General features: G+C 42.6%; 1 protein-coding gene across 1 annotated transcript in view; it reads right to left on the reverse strand.

Annotated features, from left to right (window-relative positions):
- Nucleotides 1-2,787: 2,787 nt before the first annotated feature.
- The window catches only part of CCDC9 (coiled-coil domain containing 9), a 99,514-nt gene continuing 76,583 nt past the window's right edge, over nucleotides 2,788-25,718 (reverse strand). Inside the window, exons 14-15 of the mRNA XM_089652007.1 lie at nucleotides 23,439-23,626; nucleotides 2,788-9,357 (exon numbers count right to left, since the gene is read on the reverse strand). Coding sequence (XP_089508133.1) covers nucleotides 9,328-9,357; nucleotides 23,439-23,626 — 218 coding nt within the window. The 3' untranslated portion in view covers nucleotides 2,788-9,327. The remainder of the gene's footprint in view (nucleotides 9,358-23,438; nucleotides 23,627-25,718) is intronic.

Consider the following 25,718-nt stretch of genomic DNA (forward strand, 5'->3'; position numbering starts at 1 on the left):
CTGTTGCCTCTTAGGTTGCTTATTTCCCATCCCTAACCTGGCGTGACCCCTCTAACCTGGCACTGCTCCTTCCCAAAAAAGCAGCCACCACCAGTACTGGGGATGAAGTAGACACAGTCACTGCTCCATCTTCTAGATAGTGACATTAGGCAGGCAGAGGTCGGAAGGCAAGAGTTATGTTGCTGGATTGCAGGCATAGGGATTGAGCTCCTTCTCTCTTATAGTAATGAACATACAACGCCACACTAGTGGGCAGAGTTTCAGAAGTAGTGTCAGTAAATGAGTGCTGTCAATCCTGCTGCCTGATTACAAATTATTACTAGGAGAGAGGCAAAGCTGACTCCCTATTCCTGTAATCCAGAAGTAGGATTACTCCCACTGGGCACAGTCCAGCACCCCCTAAAGTCTGGGAGACAGTAAACTGGCCCTTACTTTAGAAAGTTTGGAGAGCCCTGTCCTAAACGGTGCATGTTTAGGAGATATTCATTTTACCTACTGGTAAGCTTTTATATAAGCTTACCTGTAGGTAAAATGTAAAAAATCGAGTTTACTACCACTTTAAGTCTACTTTATGAAAAAAGACCCAAAAGGGGAAGTTCCACCTTAAGTACTGGTCTCCTGCTCCCCGTAAGGAAATGGCACCTTTTGGGAGTGGGAGAGGGGCAGCAGGTACCCAATTTTGACAGGTCTCCTCAGCCATTTCCGCTCCGACTGCCAAGGCAATCAGAAACAGAAGTTGTCCTCCCCCCTCTGTCCCCGCAGTCTACTGGGACACGTGACAGGTCCCAGAAGATGACGGGACCATTCACAAAGCGCAGCGCTACTCGCACATGCACAATGGGCACTAGGGTTACCACCTCATCCCTTTAAACCCGAACACATATTAAATTACACAGGTTCTGCGGCTAATTTAATGCAGATAAGGCACTAGATGAGTTTAATTACCACCTTAATCATCCACAGAACCTGTGTAATTAATGTGTTCGGTTTTAAAAGGATGAGGTGACAACCCTAGTGGGCACCCAGTTGTGAGGCTGAAAACTGTCACAGCCAGGTGCCCACACTTAAAATGCTGGTGTCGGGGAGAGAGGATGGCCAGTGAAAACATGGGACAGGTGAGTGGCTGTTTTTTTAAAAGTCAACAGTTACAGTTTTTGTAGCTTCAGATCTTTTTTCAGCTTTGACTGGAGTTTCAATTTTGGCCATGCGTTAGGTCCAGTTTAGTTACCTTTAATTCCTGGTATACTACATCCAGAGGGTTTGCTAAGGATGCTAAAAATCTTTGTTGTATTATGCTGCATTTCAGCATATTCCAGCTCAGCTGCTGCGAGATCCCCTGCTCACACAGTGATGATAGCGAGTCGCTCGCTCTTGAACTCTTTCATTCAGAAAATGTTTTGTATTCTTTTTACTGAATATAAGGCTTTCTCTGAATGGACAAGGGGGAGATGAACAACAGGATGTCCTCTATTCATCTTTAACATATAAACTCACTGGTTTGAAGGGATCCCCATTAGGAAATCTGTTTTCTACTTACGATTTCTCTCTCAGGAATATCATTGTTGAGTTTGCATACATTGTAAACAGTGTTTTTTAGTTCTCTTTACATATGAAAACCCAGCTTGCATGAAAATTATGGAGGGCTCTGTGCTAATCTAGTTTTTGAAAATGAATTGCATACTACAGGAAGACCACAAACAACTATAAATAAATGCAAAATAAATAAAACTGTAAATACAAATAAAGAATAGTTGGAGCACAACTGTTCCACTGCTATAGTAAAAATGAAGAAGTGAATCACAAGAGATCTAAGCATCATGAAATAAGTGTTTTCGTGTAGGGCTATGGTCACAATTAAAAATACTGAATGACTTTGTTAATGTTTTATTTGTCTATACGTAGGCAAATATATGAAAGCCGGTCAACCAGTGTGCCTAAAAGTAATGCTTTTACTGACTTTTTTAAATTGTCATTAGAAATTGGTTTGGCCTTAGCTTCCTTAAAGCCTAAGTTTAATCAAATATACAAAAAAAAAAAAAATCAGCACAAAGGACATTACTTATAATCCTTGCATTGTGTTCCTTCTGTTGCTCTGGTGCTATAGTTAAAATCTTCTCTCTTCCGATGACCCCCCCCCCCCCACCCTTGTTTGCTGTAATTTTACAGTGTGTCAAGGGTTCATTTAGGTGACAGACCTGTCATAGGCATTCATCAAGAGTGATAACTATGCTCACCCATTCTGCCCACCTCCTCCATTCATAAATGACATACTATAGCTTTGATCAATGAAAAACAATCTATGAATGCAGGACGGGTGGATGAATTAAAGGTCTGGCTCCTCTATTCATAGAGCACTTTTCCTTCATAGAAGCTATAGTATGGCTTCTGTGAATGAAGGAGGTAGGTAGAAATGGCGGGCATAGTCAGTACTCTCGATGAATGCATATGCAATCCCACAGCTCTATTAACCCCATACTGCACCAGAAAACTACAGCAGTGGGGGTAAGGGGGGGGATGGGCATCAGAGGAAGGAACAAGTCAACTAAAGCAACCAGCCAGCATCACAAGGAACACATTGATTGAAAATAATGTCCTTTGTGCTGATTTTTTTTTACCTAAACTTAGGCTTTAAATTGCTTATTATTTTATTTTTAAAAACTTACCCAATATCTGTGTTTTTCCCACAGTGCCTGTTAGTCAGTATGCAATAAACGAAACAGGTAAAAAAAAACAAAAACATTATGATATGTATCCATTTCAAGAGGCGACATTTTGGAACTACATCTGTGGTGGAGTAGAGATCTTTAGTTTTAAGAGACAATTCTGGAAAATGCACACAATATATAACAGGGATCAAGTATCAAGGCTATTCATTGGTTTTCCAACAAGAATGGAGGTGACATTTCTGTAGTGTAGGCATAATAAAATAAAACACTTAATTAGATAATACTGTATGTGCAACATCACTATGTTCCTTTGGTTAAGCATTCATCAATGACTGCTGCATTGCCCTATATTCCCTAAATTCTATGCTTTTTAAGGAACAACATGGAAAATCTAGCAGTCAACTGCCAATGCTATTCAGAAAATATTACTGTGATAAAGCCAGTTTGCCTCCAATTGCGTCTGATATGATCTCCTGAAACCAAACAAATCCGATTGTTCACTATATCTGGGTAGGATAGCAGTCTCTTGTCACATGATCTTCTGCCATGTAACCCCACCCCCTTCATACTCCAGTGTGCCTAGGGAGGGCTTAATTGGTGCCTGTAACCCCTAAACACCAAACACACTGAGGTGAATTATTGTAGTCTCATATTTGGGGCCATTAAGAAGCTATAAATAAATGGTAACTATGGGTGTTTGGCCCTTGGGTTAAAGAGGAACTCCAGGCAAGTAGCTAAATACACTGATAAAATACATATATTGGATCCTGGTTTGTGTACTAATAGATTTGCATTTGTGTACATCAAACACTGGGATTCACACAGCACTGCCCACTGCACAGCCCGCCTGGTGGGGGAGAAGACCTGATTTTTTTCTGCTGCGGTTAAGGAACACTTACAGATATTATCCCTGCCCCAAACTGTGATTGGGCCATAACAGAAGAAGCAGAGCTCTAATTTGCTAATCTCTTTATCACACTGTTCTCTCCTTCTATCAATGTGCACCTTGCACTGCAGCACACCTGACTGGCTTCTTGTACTGCTTCCCTGCAACCTCTCTGACCTCTGCTGTACAGGAGATTGCAAGAGGCTGATTCCAAATCAAATTCAGGTACTGACAGTGCTTGCATATATAAACATACAGTGGGGAAATTAATTATTTTAGCCCCTGCAGATTTTGTAAGTTTGTCCACTTACAAAGAAATTAAGGGTCTATGATTTTTATCATAGGTGTATTTTAAATGATGTAGCAGAGAAACAGCCCCAAAGCATAATGTTTCCACCTCCATGCTTGACTGTAGGGATGATGTTCTTAAGGTCATAGTCAGCCTTTTTCTTCCTCCTAACAAGGTAAATCGAGTTAATCCCAAAGAGCTCAATTTTGGTCTCATCTGACCACAGCACTTTCTCTCAATTCTTCTCTGAATCATTTAGATGTTCATTGGCAAACTTCGGACAGGCCTGTACACATGCCTTCTTGAGGAGGGGGACCTTGTGTGCGCTGCAGGATTTCAGTCCATGCACTGCATATTGTGTTACCAATGGTTTGTTTGGTGACTGTGGTCCCAACTGCTTTGAGATCATTCACAAGCTTCTCCTGTGTAGTTCTGGGTTGATTCCACACTTTTCTCATGATCATCCTTACCCCATGAGGTGAAATCTTGCATGGAGCTCCAGACTGAGGGCAATTGATGGTTATTTTGTATTTCTTCCATTTGTAAATAATCGCTCCAACAGTTGTGTTCTCACCAAGCTTCTTGCTGATGGTCTTGTAGACCATTCCAGCCTTGTGCAGGTCCATAATTTTGTCCCTGACGTCCTTGGACAGCTCTTTGGTCTTGCCCATAGTGGGGAGGTTTGAATGGAAGAAAGAGATTCTGTGGACAGATGTCTTTTATACACACAATAAGTTGTTGTTAGGAACACCTTCTTAAATTGTCAGGACTACTCTTTGTACCACATGAGCACATAGCCAGTCTGTGGAAGCCAGAACTATTATTGGTTGGTAGAGGATCAAATACTTATTTTACTCACTGAACTGCAACTCAATTTATAACATTTGTATCATGTGTTTTTCAGGATTATTGGTTGACATTCTGTCTCTATCATTTAAAATACACCTATAAAAATTTTAGACCCTTCATTTCTTTGTAAGTGGGAAAACTTACAAAATCTGCAGGGGATCAAATAATTATTTTCCCCACTGTACATTTAATGATATGTTGATTAATACAAATTTGCAATCATGTGTGCATTTTATATCTGCCTAGAGTTCAGCTTTAAATAGCTACGAAAGATACGCACAAAATAAAAACGAGGGCTGATCAGCCAGCAGATTGTGTCTCTGGTGGCAGTTTACATCGGAAAATGTCTATGCTTGTATGTGAACTCGCACAGATATGAAAGATTTTTTTAAAAGATTGTAGAGCAAACCGCAACTGTATCTGATCTCATAGGTTTGCTATGTATGTATAGGCTACGTAATTCACTGTTAATAGGACAGACTTTATTTTTGGAGGCCAAAAACAAAATCAGTCCTTTACTTTGGCCATGTACTGCAACTTTCAGTCTATCCCCTGCTGCTCTGTACACCCTCTTGGTGAGCAAAGTGAATTACTCCCATGTATGGGAGAGCATGTGTCTCTCTCTTTCTGCCAACAATGCAGCACCGAGTGCCTGAGCGGCCTATAAGTCCTCCTGCACACAGGACGTTAAAAAAAAAATCTCCCATAAGCTGTGTTTTTGCAGAAAAACACCTGATGCTTGTAAAAGTATCTAACGCTTTTACAAGCATTTAGGCGCATTTACAAGCATCAAACATTTCCTTGGCCAGAGTAAGAATTTATTCTAGCCACTGAAATGAATTAACACTCAAGCGCAAAACACGACGAGCGTTTAGACATGTTTAGGCTCGTTTAACCGTGCCAAGAGTTTTTTTCTGCCATAACGCTACTGCTCTGGCCCTGGGTTTTTTTTCCTGCTGGAAAATGCTACTGCTATTAAAAGCTTCTAAAAGTCTATGTGTGCGGGGACACATAGGATAACATAGAGGGCCGTTTAGAAGCAGTAAAAAAAAAAAAAATGCCTGACATCCCTAAAAGTGGCTGCAAAATCGCCCTGTGTGTATGAGGCTAAGAAGGCCAGATGATGATCACATGGGATGAGGGCAAAGTCCTTTGGTGTGTATAAGCTCCAATCATACCAACTAGTAGCTTTTTTCTACTTTCTTCAAGTAGTTGGACAGAATGGAGGGGGAGTGCAAAGTGAAAGTGGGAAGGGGAGGGAAAATAAGTGAACTTGTCACTTTGTGATGCTTAGACAAAGCATGAGTTCACGTTAAAGCTTTGAGTGAAATGAGAAAAAAAATCCTTGTTGCCCATAGCATCATGTCCAGCTGTCAGTTTTTAGCAGACAATAAAAATAAAAGCTAAATTGATTCCATTGTACTGCTCTCTGTAAACAGAACTTCATGGCTTGTGTCTTAAAAGATTCATAATAGCCGTGGGTTCAGAGTTTAAATATTTAGATGGGAAAAAAATAATAAACTGAGTGCTGTGTGCAAAATGTCCACATTTTACATACTGCCCCGTCTATATAAGATGCACATAGATTACAAATTTTGAATACTGTCTATGAGTTTCTCAGGCATAGGTTTAAAGGTATCAACCCATATTACAATATGATCTGATTGTACAATCACCTTCATGCTGGCCAATCATGGGTTATTTTTTTGCAATTCACCATTCGATCTGATCGTTTTAATTGACTTGGTTTTAAAGCAATAATATAATTCAACAAAAATAGTAAACACAATTCAAAACATTGTTAGAAAAAGTTATTGAAAATCAAAGGGGAAATTTCTGAATCCATTCATCGCTCCATACACCACGAGTTGGAATTATTCAGCCTGTCTGATTGCCTTCACCTTTGATACTGCAAAATTGGTGGACAGCCAAGGAAACGCTAATTAAAAAAAGATTGTTTCAATCAGAATGGCAATACAATTATTTTATAAAATCATCAGATCGATCCTTTTAAGGCTAGCAATAGATTTTCCTACAGCAATGTAGTGATGGGTAATTTATACCCAGCCAGGACAGTCCCTTGCACTATAAAGATTCTTAAATATAGAGGAGATTGTACAATCAGATAGTGCTGCATGTGACAGAGTTAAAAGCTCACCTCAAACTAATTTTTCAGTGAAAGCGGATGTCAGTCTGCTAAATCCCCCTGTTGATATCTCTTTAGACCTGCTGGTAACAGGACAGCTTGTGCCTCTAACCCTGATCCTTTATGATTTGACACTAATGAGGAAATATATTAGAAAAACCTTTGCAGAGTTATCCGTTCTGTGAACATGCTTGTACATTCCTTCTTTGAGAATTAAGAGGTTGGTTTACTGAAACTGGAGAGTGCAAAATCTGGTGCAGCTCTGCATAGAAACCAATCAGCTTCCATTTTTGTTTTTTTTTTGTCAAACCTTAAGGCTAGGTTCACATATGTGCGGGTGGTGCCGCTGCGGATCCGCACCAAAATCCACCTGCACAGAAGAATGCGGACCCGCATGCGGGTACCATTAATTCTAATGGCACGCCGCCCGCACTGGAAATCATAACCGTACTGGGAACCGAGGTCCCCGTGCGGGCTGAGTTTACAGAAGAAATGCAGGGACTTCTTCCCTGCGTGTCACGGGGCATGGGAGTCCAAATGAATGGGCTCTCGTGCCCATGCAAAATGCAGACCGCAGGAACGCACATATTTGAACCAGGGCTAACTGAACAAGCTGAAGTTAGATGCTGATCAGCTACCATGCACAGCTGCACCAGATTTTGCACTCCAGTTTTAGAAAATCAACTCCTGTATGTTATAAGGCAAATTTTTTTTCAGGTTGAATGTTAGTAATTTCTATAGTATAGAGTGAATTAGTAAAATATTGCATTATAGCCAGTTAATTGAGATAATGATTATAGGAATTAAGTATTTTTTTTCCTATGATCATGAGCTCCGTCATGAGCATTATGCAGTATTTTCCCGAGCCACTCCATCTGGAGAGAAAACAGCATTCCATTTTGGCCTAATTTGCAAATGTACAGTACATACAGTTTCACAGGATGAATGACTCTAATTATTTTATTATTACACATGTTTGGTCTCTGATGTACTCACTTGAGGAGATTTACTAAAGGGCTCTTTCACATGGGATGGACCTGTTTAGCGAATCCTCTTGCTCAGCGGGGGATCTCTCTGCTGATCCCTGCTGAGCAAGTGGATGACAGCTGTGTTCCCTCGGCTGCTGCACGGCAGACACAGAGCTGCTCGCTCTCCTCAATGGGAGGTCAGATGAAAACGGACCGCCTGTCCATTTTCATCTGATCCAATCCGATGGACGGAAGGGGAATTGGATCCCCATTCGTCCCTTTTAGGCAGATCGGATGTCTGCGGGTGTAAACGGACACACCTGCCGCTCCATAGAGAATGGAGATTCTGATCAGGTCCGCCTCAAAAAAGGGTAAGTGGACCCAATTGGAACGTTCGTCTGACCCCTGGTTCACATATATGCAGCCGTGCGGGTCGTGTTTTGCACAGGCACAACAGCCCATTCATTTGAATGGACTCCCGTGCCCCATGACACACAGGGAAAAAGTCCCTGCACTTCTGAAAATTCAGCCCGCACAGGAACCTTGGTTCCAAATACGGTTGCGTTTTCCAGTGCGGGAGGCGTGCCATTAGAAATAATGGCAACCGCCCGCGGGTCCGCATTCCTCTGTGTGGGTAGTGCGGCTGCACGGAATTTCAAGCGGATCCACAGCCACACCACCCGCACATATATGAGCCAAGCCTAAAAGAGCCCTTACAGAATCTGGTGCAGCTGTGCATGGTAGACAATTAGCTTCTAACTTCAGCTTGCTCAATTAAACCTTGACAATAGAACCTGAAAGATGATTGGTTGATACACCAGATTTTGCATCATACAGTTTTAGTAAAAACACCCCTCCCCCCCCCTGTATCTGTCTCACCACAACCAACACTCCATATAGGAGGAGGCACAGAGACTCCTACAAAGGTACACTGTAATGTGTTGCACCAGTGCATGACCACTTTTAAATGCCTCCTTTTTTTGCGCGGTTTCCAGTTTGTGTCCATATAGTCTCAGTACTCAAGCTTCATCAAGAAATTATCACTTAAAGTGAAATAAATAAATGAACATTTTAGTAGCGACAAAGACACCTACTTGGAATACAAGGGACGTAAGCCAGAACTGGGCACAGTTCTTGTTACCAATGTCCAAGGATATATATAGCCAATGGGTGATTTGATGTGCCAGCATCCAGCAAAAACTGAAATATTCATTTTGGATGAACTACCTCTTTTAAAGAAGTACATCTGTTCCCCAAAACAGAGCTGTTTTTTTCAAGATGAATTGTCCTCAATATTAATGGATGCTGTTTTCTTGCAAGGCAGGACAGAATATTTGTAGTGCAGAGATGCAGTAGTATCAGATCCAAACAGCAAGAGAACCTGTCTCCTAGAAATACCACCATATAGACAAGCATCTGAAGCAGTTAACACTGTAGCAAAATGGAACATGTTGTTCAAGCTTGTTGTATGACGACATCTCGTACAGAGAGAAACGTCCACTGAAAACAACTGGTCATGGTGGTCAGGATGACTGTGGAATCTCCGTAGTTTGCTATAGAAAAGAAAAGGAAAGAAGAATTTGTTAATGTTTTCTTTATCGTCATTGGAACAAATGTAATAAAGTTCAAGCCCACCACACCCTGCAGATCTGATGGTTTAACCACAGATCGAAACAATCTTATCGCTGGGAGTAATTTATAAAAGAATAATCTAAAGTTGTCTATGGAATATTCAAAGAGAGCCAGTATGCTGCTCCGCCAACAACTGTAAATTAATTTTTAAGCATATCCAGCTGGACACAAAGGGCAGAATGATTCCATTTCCTATGCAAAATATACTTTTCACAGTTATGCCCAAGGATTACAGTAACCATCACAATCATGTATTCTCAGCATATGAGACAACAAATAAATTAATAAGTCATTCCATATATTTTGGGCAAATATTTTAAGTGCCACAAACTTATCTTGCAATCCCATATACAGTAGCACTCAGAGTATGACAGGGAAGGTCAGGACTGACAGCCAGTCAGGAGTACTGCATGCAAACGTACTGACAAGTAGCATGCTATTTAGAGGAGAAAGCAGAGAGGTGACCTCAGCAATCTCCAGCTGCTCTTTCACTATCTAGTCAGCAGGATAGGGGTGGAGAGAGGGCACTGCTGTATTCCTTCAACAGTCTTTAATAGTAAGGCCCCTTTCACAAGGGCATATTGGTACGGTAAATCCAGTGTTGTGTTTTTAATGTGATTGAACTGCCTGTCATGACCTGGCAATGGCCCTTGGATGGGCCATCTACAATGTCGCAGCTGCAACATTTTGCTTCATGACGTGGCAAAAAATGTAGAGGATATGGCAATAGGCAAGCGATTCTGCCTACCAATGTACCCCATAGTAGTAATGGAGCTGCACCCCAACTGCATCCAGTGGACACAGTTTGGCTGTGGTGAGGAGAGATTTCAGTGTGCAAACAGCAGTGTGAGTGGTGGCATATAGCTCCCTGATCACCTGCTAACCTGCGGGGCAAGCTGCTGCTGACAAAGCATCCCACCACAAATTGCAAATCAGCAACTATGCCCATATGAAAATGGTCAAAAAGAGACAGTGGTGCCATTCCCCTGGCTCAGCTGAGTGGCAGATCTGTGTAAATCTCAGGACTGGATGGACAAAAATACAAATACTTTCAGCTTTAATTTTTCACAATTAAAGAACAAATTACAGGAATGGAATAGAAAAATCATGAGTGACTCTATCCTCCACTGAATATTGAAGAGGAGACCTACACAGTAATAAGGGAACAAATCAGACAATGGCCCCTATACAAAGCTGATGATTTCACTGTCCCGTCTCACCACACCTAATTTATCAGAAAACTAAGCTTGCATTTAAATTCCTCTCTGTAATTTCCAACAATTATTGTGCACATTAGCCATTTCCAGGGAAACAATACTAGAGAAACATGCATGGTACTTTGGGCTGAACCGCCACAACAGGCGTCAATGAGCAAAGAAGATCACACAGCTACATGGAAAGCAGCTTAATGCACCATAAAATGATGAATGATAAAGGAAAGCTCATATAATATTGATGCCGGACTCGCACTAAACAGCTTTTAAGAAACCGGGAAAAATCATACATTATGTGGAAATGTCATCCCTTGGACAGGAGGTAACCCTTTACATTCTAGTCTGACTGCTAAGTGCACCAGATGCTTTGGAGACAATACAGATATAAAGGTTTTAAGAATGGTGATGAAAGCCTTGACTTCCATACATATTAGGTCACTGCTTTTCCTAGCAGATGGTCAATTATTACAACATGAGAATTTATCAGCTGACCATAGAAAGTAGACCCCCCACTTACCACATAGGAAGAAAGAAAGTAGACCCTCCCACTTCAAACATAGGAAGAAAGAAAGTAGACCCTCCCACTTTACAAATAGAAAGAAAGAAAGTAGACCCTTCCACTTACCACATAGGAAGAAAGAAAGTAGACACTCCCACTAACCAATCAGAAAGAAGGACTGTAGACTTTCCCACCTATCACACAGATAGAAGGAAGGTAGACCCCCCTGCTTACCACACAGGAAGGAGGCAGGTAGTCCCTCCCATTTACCAATCAGGAAAGAGTTCAGACCCTCCCACTTACCAAATCAGGAGAGCAGACCCTCTCACACAGAAAGAAGGATGATAGACCTTCCCGCTACCAATCAGGAAGGATTGTAGACCCTCCCTCTTATCACACAAGAAGAGGGAAGGGAGACCCTCCCACTTATCACACAGATAGAAAGAAGATAGACCCTCCTACAAAGGATTGTAGACATTCTCCCTTACTAGTCAGGAAGTAGAATTGTAGACCTTCCCACTTACCATAAAGGAAGGATTTAAAGGTAGACTTTCCCAATTACCAATAAGGAAGATGAACTGTAGACCCTCCAACTTACCACACAGGAAAAAGAAACAAACTCTCCCACTTGCCAATTTGTAAGAAGTGTAGACCCTCCCACATACCATACAGATGGAAGGAACGTAAACCCTCCCACTTGCCAATTTGTAAGAAGGCGTATAGACCCTCCCACTTACCACACAAACAGAAGGAAAATAGACCCTCCCACTTACCACACAGGAAAAAGGAAGGGAGACCCTCCCAATTATTACACAGAAAGCAAGAATATAGACCCCCCTACTCAGGATTGTAGACCCTCTCCCTTACTAGTCAGGAAGAAGGATTGTAGACCCTCCCACTTACCATAAAGGAAGAAGAAAGGTAGACCTTCACACCTGCCAATCAAGAAGATGGACTATAGACCTTCCAACTTACCACACAGGAAAAAGGAAGTTACACCCTCCCACTTGCTAATTAGTAAGAAGGAGTGTAGACCCTCCCACACAGGAATAAGGAAGGGAGGCCCTCCCACTTGCCAATTAGTAAGAAGGAGTGTAGACCCTACCACCTACCACACAGGAATAAGGAAGGGAGGCCCTCCCACTTGCCAATTAGTAAGAAAGAGTGTAGACCCTACCACCTACCACACAGGAATAAGGAAGGGAGGCCCTCCCACTTGCCAATTAGTAAGAAAGAGTGTAGACCCTACCACACAGGAATAAGGAAGGGAGGCCCTCCCACTTGCCAATTAGTAAAAAGGAGTGTAGACCCTCCCACCTACCACACAGGAATAAGGAAGGGAGGCCATCCCACTTATCACACAGAAAGATGGAAGATAGACTCTCCTACTAAGGATTATAGAGACTCTCCATTACTAGTCAGGAAGGAGTGTAGACCCTTCCACCTACCACATAGATAGAAGGAAAGTAGACCCTCCCACTTACCACACAGGAAGAAGGAAGGGAGGCTCTCCCACCTATCACACAGAAAGCAAGAAGAGACCCTCCTACTAAGGATCGTAGACCCTCTCCCTTACTAGTCAGGAAGAAGGAGTGTAGACCCCCCCCACTTACTACACAAAAGGAAGATAGGTAAACTCTCCTACTTACCAGTCAGGAAGCAGGAAAATAGACCCTCCTGCTTACCACACAAGAATGAGTGTAGACCCCCCCCCCCTTCCCCATGTGACTCGTGTAATGTGCAACTCTGCCCCAAATGTAGCCCATGAACTTTTTCCAGCGACGCTGCACTCTGGTGTCAATGGGTATCAATAGAAATCCTAGTCTTGAAGCACTTTTGGTAAAGCTTCAAATCACTCAGGTGTAAATGGGGCCTAACATGTAGTATTTTCACTTAAAAGGAGAAGTACAGACAAAGCTCTTTTCCTGTGGATTAGGAGTGCAGATTGTTTTGCACTCCTGTGACCCGTTTTCAGCTGACAGCGGGCTGTAGCTGCCGTCACTCAGCTGAACCAGGCTAGGAAAAGATCCCGACTTTAAAGTTGGGATCCACCCCAGAGTCTGAAGTGGCACCTGTCTCAGCCTCTCAGCGAGCCACTGAGAGCCTGAGCCAGCCACTGGGCTGTGGAGGGGGGCAAGCAAAGAGCGGTGACCGACAGTCACCGCTCTCTGCTTAGAGCGGCTGTGAGAACTAAGCGATCAGTGGTCATGTGATCACCAAGTTCTCACACATAGAACCGGCAGGGGACAGGTGCAGCATCCACCTAGGTACCGGTAAGTATAATTGGGGATTAAAAAAAATCCAAACTGTTACTTCTATTTTAAAACTTTTTACAGCATCAATAGTGTCACTAACACACAAGAATATTAAAAGATAATTGAAGGAACACTGTACTTTACCCCAGTGTATGCACCTACAGAATGTTTACCTAATCCATCTGCCCATATTTGTATGTTTAATCCTAACTGTCCCAATCAGAGTCTGCTCAGGAGAAAATGAATGGTTGAGATAGACTTTACTGGTTTGTTTATCCTGAGACCTCAGGTATCCCCTTCAGCCTCATCACAGGCAAACTTGCAAGATCCGTGGCGGCTGATTCTGTCACAGCTGGCCATTGTCTAATGTTTGTAAGTAGATTTAGGCCCCATGCACATTAGTCTAGAGTTTGACAGGTTGCCTGCAGTGGGACTAAATGTCTAACAGCTGCCCCAGCCAGACAGGGGCTGGATGGTGCACCAAGTAATAGTAACGTTTAGTAAATGCCTGGAGCACGAGAAGCCTGTGTTCTCGGCCTCCATCCCTGTGCACATACTATCCTAAACATAGGTACCCCTAAGTGCACCATCCAGCAACTATCAGCCTTTCGTAGGGTTTGACAGGCTACTGGCAGCATGGCTGGACAAGGGCACCTTTGCTTTCCTCCTGCAGCTAAACACCAGATCCCCATACACCACGGCTAAATGCCCAGTGTGCATGAAGTCTTCATTTTAACATGGTTAGGCTCTGTTGCAGGCCTAAAGTTTCATGTAATAATCCATCCTGAGAGTATTTAAGTACAATCCTTGCTAAGTGCTATACGGAGATAAAGTGAATGGAAGAGAGTGAAGAGTTGAAACCAGAAATGTATTATTTCATTACCATCTTGTATACATGCTGTTTTTTTAAAGCGTACACTTAGAGCACGGAGCTGCAACTCTTAAAGCTGAACTTTGAGATAAGCAAATAACGTCTGAATAAAAGAGTCCTGTGTATTCTTACTTGATTCTTGTTGTACTTTGTGTACAGTATTTCTTCCAGACCTGTGCCGTAATCCAACCTAACACTTTGCCTCCGTGCAGGAGTTACCTGCAACAAAGGCCAGTCACTGCTGCTCCCTCTCTTTGTTTCCAGTGACTAGTCTGATCTTTCCTGTAATTCCCTGCAGTAGTGGGGAGAGCTGCTTGGTTCCTCCAACAGCTCTGCTCTCTGTACAGCACAGTGATTATTTCACAGCTACTTTTACAAGGTTACATCTGGGTTTTGTAAAAGATATTTTGTGCACACAACATGGATTTACATTATTTGTGGCTACTGAAGAATACATTTAAACAAATGTTTTCTTGCCTGGAGTTCAGCTTAAAAAAGGGGAAGTGAACTGCTGGTAAAGTTATCCTTTTATGAATTTGAAACTGTGTTATAGACCAGACATCACTAAATAGTGGACCGCGGTCCAGATCCGGACTGGGTTACTGTCCCATCCAGGGCGGTCCGCAGTCCTGCCATTTACTGATGACTGCTGTCATCCTTATCCAGCTGACATCAGAGGCAGGAAAACTCCGGGTGGACGGCGGGAGGCACATCAATGTACAGCTGACATCAGAGGCAGAACAGCTCTAGATGGATGGCGGGAGGCACATCTATCAAGAGCGGACATTGGAGGCTCCGGATGGAGGGCAGGAACGGTCATGTTAACATTTCACTTTAAACAGCAGATGATTGGTTGCAAGCAACCAATCACCTGCTGGTTACCAGGAAAAGTTGTGCAGCTCGAACCTTCAATCTTGAACTGTCCTGCCTCTAATATCTGCTCTACACTGATGTGCCTCCCACCGTCCATCTGGAGCTGTCCTGTCCTGCCTCTAATGTCCACTCTAGACTGATGTTCCTCCCACCATCCATCTGGAGCTGTCCTGTCCTGCCTCTAATGTCCGCTCTAGACTGATGTGCCTCCCACCATCCATCTGGAGCTGTCCTGCCTCTAGTATCCGCTCTAAACTGATGTGCCTCCCACCGTCCATCTGGAGCTGTCCTGCCTCTAATGTCCGCTCTAGACTGATGTGCCTCCCACCGTCCATCTGGAGCTGTCCTGCCTCTAATGTCCGCTCTAGACTGATGTGCCTCCCACCGTCCATCTGGCGCTGTCCTGCCTCCAATGTCCGCTCTAGACTGATTTGCCTCCAACCGTCCATCTGAACCTGTCCTGCATCCGAGTAGTATAGTCATGTGGCTCCCACCTTCTACCCTTTGTAGGTAGGAGATGAAAGGGAACTGCAGTCATTACTGTGAACAATTTGGGGGAAGCCGAGGATAATGTGAAAGGGGGCAGAGCACAGGAATCTGGAGGAGGGGGTGATATAAAGGGGAAGAGCTGAGGACAGGAATTTAAAGGAGGAGGCTGAAATAAAAGGGGGCAGCGGACAGAAATCTGAAAGAAGAGATGGGGGGGTGAAGACAGGGATGTGAAGGAGGTGATATGAAGCGGGCTGAGGACAGTAATGTGAAGGGGGCAGCTGATATAAAGGAGGCAAAGGACAGGAATGTGAAAGTGAGGTGATATTAATAGGGGGAGTGATGTGAACGGGGGGTTGAAGACAATGCTGTGAAGGGGGGACTGTGATGTAAAGGGGGTTTTCTTGATGTAAAGGTTATGGAATTGTGATGTAAAGGGGGGGGGGTTGGGGTGTTCCTGGTCATGGAGGGGTCTGAGAACACGGTTGTAATAACGGGATCGTGACTTGAAGGATCTGAGGCTAGGTTTACAGGATTGTTAGCTATGTTCTGGCTGACTCTGTGAATTTTTATTCAATACCCCTGTTATAGACACTAAGTGTGAATGTAACTGTAGAGATTTCCCCTCAGTTTCTGTTCCCTGGTCACCAATAGAGGAAGTGAAAGGAACCCTTTCCAACATAGATACAAACAATTAACCAAAACTTTTTGTAATAGGGTAAAGATGATACAGAATCAGTCAGCACTTCATTGCTGTCTGTGTCTCTGTTGAAGTGATTTTTTTCTCTCATGTAAGGTGGAACTGAACTCTAAAAAATGAAGATTTGCTGTGTTATAGAGAATATCTAGGAATAGAAATATCTAGAAATATTAATTGTACCTAAGCAGTACTCTGCATGTACCCTTCTCTCTGGAATTCCTCCTAAAAGATAGAAGTACATTTCCTGGCATGTGAGTGTGCCTAGGCACTCCTGTACCTACAGCCACATTGCTGTATATTTACAGTGTGAGATCTCAGGCACTGCTGTATTTGACTGTTAAGCATTCAGTGTTGATGGGAGAATCCCTCCTACAGAGCTATTGTTCTCTCGGCAGGGAAAGGGGGGGGCTTTTTTGATGGGAGAACATGATTACTGCTAGCAGCTATAGCTGTTGGCAATAATTGCATGCTAGAAATCCAACATGCTGGTTGTATCTAAAGTTGATCAATGGATTGACTTGGGTACAATCAGCTTGCTCATAGATGGATCAAATCTCGGCCGGTCCCTGCTGAAGATTCAAATCATCTATGGCCAGCTTTAGTCTCAGGAAAACTGGAGTGAGATTTGGTGCTGTCACTATTATTCTGCTCACTGCTCTCCTTGCTGGATGCTCTGACACGAGGAAGCATAGCCCTGCCTTTACCAAAATGGCCACCTCTATACAGAGACACAGTACAAAACAAGACAATGCAAGACGTAATGAGATAAGATCAGCTGCAGGGAGACTATAGGCAGTACTGGTGACTGCTTCTTTGCCCTCTGCCTGCCTCATTATGGGCACAGGTTCCAGGAGTTCACTTCCTCTTTAACCACTTGCCCTCCAGAGGATTTACCCCCCTTTCTGACCCGGCCATTTTTTGCGATACGGCGCAGCATTACTTTAACTGACAATTGTGCGGTCATGCAGCACTGTACATAAATGATACTTATGTCATTTTTTCCCCCACAAATAGGGCTTTGTTTCGATATTTGATCATCTCTGCGTGCATTTATTTTTTGTGCTATAAACAAAAAAAGACCAATAATTTTGAGAGAAAAAAAATTTTTGGGCTTTTTGCTAATAAACACGTCCAGTAAAAAAAATTGTTACTGCCTCTCCTCTACACTGAATCCAGAGCTGGAACCTAATCATATGACCTGACCAGAGAGACTTCAGAGTAGGTAAATATAGACATTTTCTAGTCTTAGAATTGAGGTGTCGGTAGATTTAGGCTTAGTTAGGTTATGACTGGAATTCCACTTTAATGTCCCATTTAACAAAAACTCTTCAATGGGGACACAGACTCCAAAAAAACTCGAATTAAAGGTTTTGGCTGGCATAAAGGGACCTTGTCAGCACAAATATTTACATACCTACTAAATGAAGAGTAATTATACTCGCCTTTTCAGAGGTCGGTTTATTGAAACACCCTCTGCTGCTCCTTGGCCACTGCATTGCATGTATTCCACACTTGTGACTATGTGAAATACCCGCTTCCCTATTACACGTTGTGATTTCTTCCAGCCAGCTGATGTATCACTACAGGATATATGAGTCCACTAGAGAAACCACAGCATGTACTGTAGTGGGGGAGCAGGTATTTCACATAACCGAAATTGTGGAGTGAATGCAGTGGTTAGGGAACATCAAACAGATGACATTCCACCAAATAATATATATACTGTATATAAAAACTGAAGAAAAAAAAATTAGAACGAATTTGGAGCTGTTGCCCAAAGCAACACCCAGGTTTCACCTTTCATTTAATTGAAAAATCAAACATTGGTTGTTATGGCCAATATCTCCAATTTTGTTTCTCATTTTCTATTCACTGGGTTACATGAACCAGCCCCATGGTTGTTTATGTGATCTGCAATCACAAATGGTCTGTTTTAATTGTCTACAAACTGGCTGTCAAGTAGTAGGACAATTTTCTGGTTGTCAGGACATATTACTTAGTCGCCATGGAGACCTCCCTCACAGCCAGAGATTAATTATTGTGTATCACGCAAGTAGGTACTCAAGGCAAAGGGATTCGAAAGATATCTGCTTGGACATGCAGCAGTTCACTAATTAGAGAAATTGTGTTTCCGTTCAGTTCAGCAATCTTCAGATTGACGAAACCTGTACTGAGTGAAATACAGAGGATACTGTTGCTGACATCTACTTCCGACAATGTGGGTTTCCTTAATGCAACTTACATACAACCCTAGCACAAGCACACAGCTAGTGAAGTCAAAGGATTGTCAAAACTCCTGATCTGAATACTTGTTTTAGATACATGATGAGAAAGTATAAGAAAGTATTGAAGCCTTTGGATCGGCAAAACAGTTAGGCAGCTACTATGTTTTTAAAAAGTTCAGCTTAAAGTGTTACTAAACCTACAACAGTAAAATCAGTCTGTATATGCTGTAATGCATGCTTGTTATACTCACTGTGGAACCTAAGGGGTTAATCCTCCAAATTGTGTAAAAAGGCTGTTTCATCCTATCTTTTCTGATCCTCCCTTTCTTCTACTGTCCTCAATCCATCTGCTGATAATACAGAGCTCTAGGAGTCACTCTGCACATGCTCAGTTTAGTGTGTATGGCTAGAGAGTTTTTTACTTCTCTTTAGGAGGGTGCATGTGGCACAAGGCCAATCAGCACTGTCCAGAGAGAGGGCAGTAACTATCCATGTGCATCATAAGGCTTATTGATGACAATGAAAACTCACTTAATGCATGGATAAAAATACATGAAAATGTGCACAAAATGTGCCCACTTGTACCTCATGTGAACAAACTGTATCTCTTGCAATCAAATCCCCCACTCCCCACTTTCTTCTCAAGAGGTCCCTACTTGGGGTCTCTTGTATAAGCCTCTGTAATAATGTTATTTTTTATAAGCCTTTTGTCCATTTGATTGAATTTGTTATTTTGAAACAGTAATATATAAAAGGAGGAGTAATGGTGAAAAAAGAACACGTGGATTTAACTATCCATTTTGTTTCATAAATTCTGCATTCTATATGGTCCATGTAGTGGGGATGGTGAAGGTGTGACCTCTGCCTGTAGACCAGCATTTCCCAACTGGGTTGCCTTCTGGACTCATCGGGGTGATGAGTCTGTTTCCTGTATTTTTGCACAGGGATATGCATGGTGCAGATGGGCCGGCTGGTTGTAAGGACTCTGATGTGAAAGTGGGGGAATGAAGACTTATTTAAAAGATGGACAACTGGTGATTCTGATGTGAAGGGGGTCGGGGACCAGGCACCTTATTTAAATAAGAGGAACTGAGGGCTGTAAGGGGGAGAGGGTAAAGAATCTGATGTGAATGAGGGACACTGATGTGAAAGGAGGGGTTTCTGATGGGGGACCCTCTTTTACAATGGGGTAACGCAAGATTTTGCATACTTTTAAAGGGTGCCATGACCAACAAGGTGGAAAAACCCTGCTATAAAATATGAGCTAAACATTGTCACTGTTTTCCATTTGGTCAAGTTGGGGGGTTTGATAAGAGTGTGCAATAAAATCCCCTACAGCTAATACAGTGCAGTACAATGTGTGTAATACTTATAGTACTGTAGTACATTGGGTAGAACAAGGGATACACTGCACAGATTGTGGAACAAGGATGCTAATGCATAAAAAGCAGTGAGGTAAGTTACTGCCATGTTACTGTAGAGACCCTGTCACTGGTGAGAAGTCACTTAGGTAAAGGCTGCAGAATGTAAGTGACCAGAGAGGGAATGGTGTCTCTCTAATCCAGTCAGCAAGGGAGCAACTAATGGAGACAAGTATTTCTCCATCCTGTTTAGCCCTATATAGCGATCGAGTTGTAGGTGATGGGAGCACTAATATAATATTGGCTTTAGTGTGCTAGAGTTCCTTGTATTAGACAGGGCAAATACAGCTACTGGCTCCACAGCTGGGATGAAAAAAAGCATGCTGGGATATGTTCCTTTATACCTAGAGAGTCACATTGTGCTTTAAAGTGTAAGAAAACCCATACATATATCTAATAAAATATTCCCTCTCCACCTAATCTTGCCTAACCTGTATACTTGTCTATTTATTGTGCACACTGATCTGGTCATGTAATCCTGCAGCTCTGTGAAAGGAAGTGTTGATAGCCGTTCTGAATTCCGGTAGCCATGATGCCACCTATAGGTTCCCATAGCCCAGCCGTTGTTGGTGCTCCCTCCTCTCCCCTGCAGCAGCTGTTCACTGACACAGGGGAGTTGGAGCTGTGAGATCAGTTAACAGAACAGATCAAAAATAGGTAAGTATGTAGATAACATTACAGGATAGGTAGTAGGAAGGGGAGGGGTGGGCATTTTTAAGAATAGATATAGTTCATCTTCTCTTCCACTTTATTATGGAATAGAAGGTACTAGCTATCTACAGGGATTAACACTGGGAACAGCTAATGTACTACAATAGACTAGCATACTAAAAAGGGTTATGTAATAAGGCTGCACCGTGCTTCAGTCAAGTAAATACGTACTACATTATTTATTTACAGTCATTACCACAGTCAGAATGCATATTTTATTACTGCCTAAAAGTTTTGTCATCCATCCAAATTCCTGTTGACGTTTACATGAACATGCCAGTAAATTACATGGCCTGACACAGTTTACCAGCTTGGTCTCATAAAAATGACAGATAATTGAATTATTAACTAGAAAATAATAGACAATTGCATGTCTGCGTAGGTTTACATAGAAGTATATATTTGAAGCACTAACTGGCCAATTGACTTTGTGTACATTTTATACCCTTCTAAAGAAGAAAGCCAACCAGAAACCATATATCAGTTATTTAAAGTGCAGTTGTGCTTTTACACTAAAAAACTGTAGAAATTCCATGAGCCTCCTGATTTTTGTTGCACCCAAAGACAAATCTCAGCTGCAACGTGGACCCACTTTACACTGCCTGGCTCTCTCTACTGTTCTATAGAGATGAATGGGAGAGCTGAATCTCCTATTTCTCTCTCCAGTTTGCAGCTGCACCTCCACACCGCACCAGGGGAAATATCGGGTATATACAGTGCCTGGCACAGCAGAGAGAACGAGGGAGTGTATAGTGGGTCTGTGCAGCGGAAGCCTGTCTTGGGGTTTATTAAATAGAAGGGGTGTGAAAACCTTTTCATGGCAATTAGTATAAAAGTACTGTACCTGTATTTTAAGTTGACATGGCAGATTAAACATTGGTTTCTTATATGACTTGTACACTGTAGAAAGGTGACCTTGGGTAGGATGATCTTTGTTCTACCTTATACTAATAATGGAAGAATAATGGAGACTGCAGCATAATAGGACATTGGTCAAGCAAGGATTATTTCCCCTGTATGTATTAGAAGCATCAGAGGACAAACCAACCCATCAACATCCAGATAAGAATTTCTTTTTTGGGTGGACTTACTATTGAACAAACAGCTTATTTTCACTAAATATTATTATAAATATCATTGAACTGTGTACTGATAATAATTTGGTCTCATTTGGGAACAGCATATGATTAACATAATATTATTCATTTAACACTGTCCTAGAAAGATTGGTCATTTAAAGTAAATGTCTGGTCCTGGGATCGACCTCTGATCACTCATGTCATTATTACACTCTGGTCCTAGGAGGAACTAATCCATTATCATGTAACTGATCATGTAATGGGCAGCACAGTGACTAAATGGTCAGCACTTCTGCCTGGCAGTACTAGGGCCGTTGCTTCAAATCCAAACCATGGCACCACCAGCCTGGAGTTTGCAAGTTCTCCCTGTGCCTGCGTGGGTTTACTCTTGGTACTCCGGTTTCCTCCCACACTTCGAAGACATGCTGGTAGGTTCATTGGATTCTGTCTAAATTGGACCTAGTATGTATATGTATGAATGTAAGTTAGGGACCTCAGATTGTACACCCCTTGTGGGTTAGGGACTGATGTGAATGTACAATATATATGTAAAAGCGCTGCGTAAATTGATGGCGCTATATAAAGGACCTGTAATAATAATTACGCTCTGGTTTTAGGAAGGACTGACCCATTATCATGTCACTGTCATTGTTACACTCTGATCCTAGGTGAGACTGATTCATTATCAGGACACTGTCATTATTAGGCTTTGATCCTAGAAGAGACTGACCCATTTTGTCACTGGTTTTAGGAAGTGACTTATGTTCCAAGGGAAAAGGGACTAGAATGTCAGGTGGCTGTCAGTCCAACTGGCCACCTTTCCGTGAAGAAAATCAAGTGTTTATGTAGTCACCCTTCTAGAACTGTGAAACTTGCTTTATGACTGTGAAGGTTTTTTAGTTGTAATCGATCCAGTTATAGATGTAGTGGTGAAGTATCAGTTCAAAGAGTGTGAGTGGCAGGTGCAAAGGTGGCTAGCAGTCCATGTAAATTTATAGAAGTCCGTTAGGTGTTGATTGTAGGATATGGCAAATAGTCATGATTTAAAAATGGTAGTCATCAGTCCATATAAAGGACGAGTAGCCTTTCTCTAATAACCCAGAGCATGCCCCTACAGATTCCTTGGGAGTCAGCTCCAAGTGTAAAATAAATGCCCCATTGATTTGTAAGCTGCATAGACCCAACCATCTTCATAGAGTCCTTTAATGTGACAATATTAGGAGGAAGGTATGCTCTCTGCGTTTCTAAAGACCAGTCACACCGATTTCCTACCAGGCTGATCTAATCCACTGTGTCCTACAGAAATAAATAGATCCAGGAATTATATTAGAATACCCATAAAACAATACAATACTGCTACAGAAATGATATAGGGGCTGTCTGCTTTCTTACTAAAAATGGAAAACCACTTGTACCATGTAGAATTATATTACAATACTGATATTGAATTAGCAAATATCACTCAGATCCCCCCTCCCCAGTCCAAATCTTTATAAAGCAGCCATGCAGACAGACAGCTGTAGGGTATTAGTGTAGCAGTTCAGCAATATGGAGGTTGCAGATGCAAAATGTTAAATGTGCCATAAGAAGGAAGAGATGATGGGAGGATGGAGAAAGGAGACATGCATAGCCCATGATTCAGCGAGTGATCTTTCTGAAACAAACCGTTTCAAAGTCAGCAATATGCACTGCTTTTACAGTTCCCTCCAGGTCTTCTGTCACGGGGACGGGCTCTTCTTTCACTGGCAGGGCCTGTTCTGTGGCTGGGGAGCTCAGTTCTTGGACTTGAGAAGCCTCTTCTACAGCTAATGAGGTCTCGACTAGGACTGTTGACATTTCTTCCAATCTCTCACCTTCAGAAAACAAAAAAAAAAAATATGGGTTTGAGAGTTGCAAATCATTGCATTCTGTGATTCCAGTATCACACTCAGTCCTAGAGTGCCAAACACTCATTCACTGCATCTATAGAGGAGTAGCATTGTCATTTCCCTAGACTGCTCTTCCAATTTGGACTACATATAACTTGTCATCTCCATTACAAAGATGAGCACAGACAAACACATCAGAAGGGATCAGGAACAGGACTGCAGCAAGAAGTGTGGGAACATTGCTGTTCTGGTGGATCTTCATGGTTTGCCTCAAGGCACCAGTAAAGACAGCAGCTGGTTTTCTGACCATGGTGCCTTCCCCTCCCCTCTAAAGCATGCACACATCACTCCCATAATTAAAAAGCCCTCCCTGGACCCCACCAACCTGAACAACTTAAGACCCATCTCCCTGCTCCCATTTACCTCTAAACTCTTAGAACGCCTAGGCTACAATCGCCTGTGCTCCTACCTCACTGACAACAACCTTCTTGACCCTTTACAGTCTGGATTTCGCTCACTCCACTCCACTGAAACTGCCCTACTAAAACTTCCGAATGATCTACTAACTGCTAAAACCAATGGACACTACTCTGTACTCTTACTACTTTACCTCTCTGCGGCTTTTGATACAGTTGACCATCCCCTCCTCCTCAAAAAATTCCACTCTCTTGGCCTCCAAGACTCTGCTCTCTCCTGGTTCTCCTACCTATCGCAGCGCTCCTTCAGCATTACCTATAACTCTGGCTCCTCCTCTCCACTCCCTCTGTAGGGGTCCCTCAAGGTTCCGTCCTTGGACCCCTACTCTTCTCCATCTACACCTCCTCCCTTGGTCACTTGATAAACTCCCATGGCGTTAAGTACCATCTCTATGCGGATGACACACAAATCTATCTTTCTACCCCTGACCTCACCCCTTCAGGTCTCCTCTCGCATTACTAACCTACTAATGGATGTCACTCCACTTCCTCAAACTCAATCTTTCCAAAATGGAGCTCTTAGTATTCCCTCCAGCCCATGCCCCCTCCCCTGACTTCTCCATCAAGATCAATAACACAACCATCAGTTCCTCCCCTCATGCCAGGGTACTAGGTGTAATCCTAGACTCCCATCTGTCCTTTCAGCCCCAAATCCAATCACTGTCCAAATCTTGTAAACTTCACCTCCGCAACATCTCCAAGATACACCCGTTCTTAACCTTGGAAACTACTAAGCAACTTATTCACTCCCTGGTTATCTCTCGCCTTGACTATTGTAACTCCCTCCTCATTGGCCTACCTCATCGCAGTCTATCCCCTCTTCAGTTTATCATGAATGCTGCTGCAAGACTCATCCACTTTACTAACCATCCTGTATCAGCCACCCCTCTCTGCCAATCCCTTCACTGGCTTCCCATTGCCCAACGGATAAAATTCAAAACATTAACAACATATAAAGCCATTTATAACTCTGCACCAAATTACATCACCAATCTTGTCTCCAAATATCACCCAAACTGTACTCTCCGCTCCTTGCACGACCTCCTGCTCTCTAGCTCCCTTGTCTCCTCCTCCCATGCTTGTCTCCAAGACTTCTCCAGAGCTTCCCCCATCCTCTGGAACTCTCCATCCCAATGTATCAGACGATTGCCTACTCTGCTCACTTTTAGGTGATCTCTGAAAACCTCTCTCTTCAGGGAAGCCTATCTTGCCCTCAGCTAATAATGGAATCTTCTACTGTTCATACCAGTCCATCCCCCACAGTTACTACCTTTTGTAGCACTAGCCCCTCCCTCCTAGATTGTAAGCTCCAAGGAGCACAGCCCTCCTATCCCTCTTGTATTGAGCTGTATTGTCTCCCTTTATATTGTAAAGCACTGAGCAAACGGTTGGCGCTATATAAATCCTGTATAATAATAATAATAATAATAATAATAATGAGAAGGAGGAAGTCTGTACGATACTGAGAGACAATTGATTCCAGAGTAACGCAGCAGATTGAAAGCCATATACAGCAGGGTCAGGTGAAGCTCAAAGAGTACACACAAGCCAATCCATTGTTTCTGAAAGCACCTTATTGTTTCTGGCTTAATAACGAGCCT

The sequence above is a fragment of the Staurois parvus genome, unplaced genomic scaffold (assembly GCF_062004578.1).
Source record: "Staurois parvus isolate SC_StPar_1 unplaced genomic scaffold, SC_StPar_1.0 ptg000668l, whole genome shotgun sequence".
NCBI classification, from domain to species: domain Eukaryota; kingdom Metazoa; phylum Chordata; class Amphibia; order Anura; family Ranidae; genus Staurois; species Staurois parvus.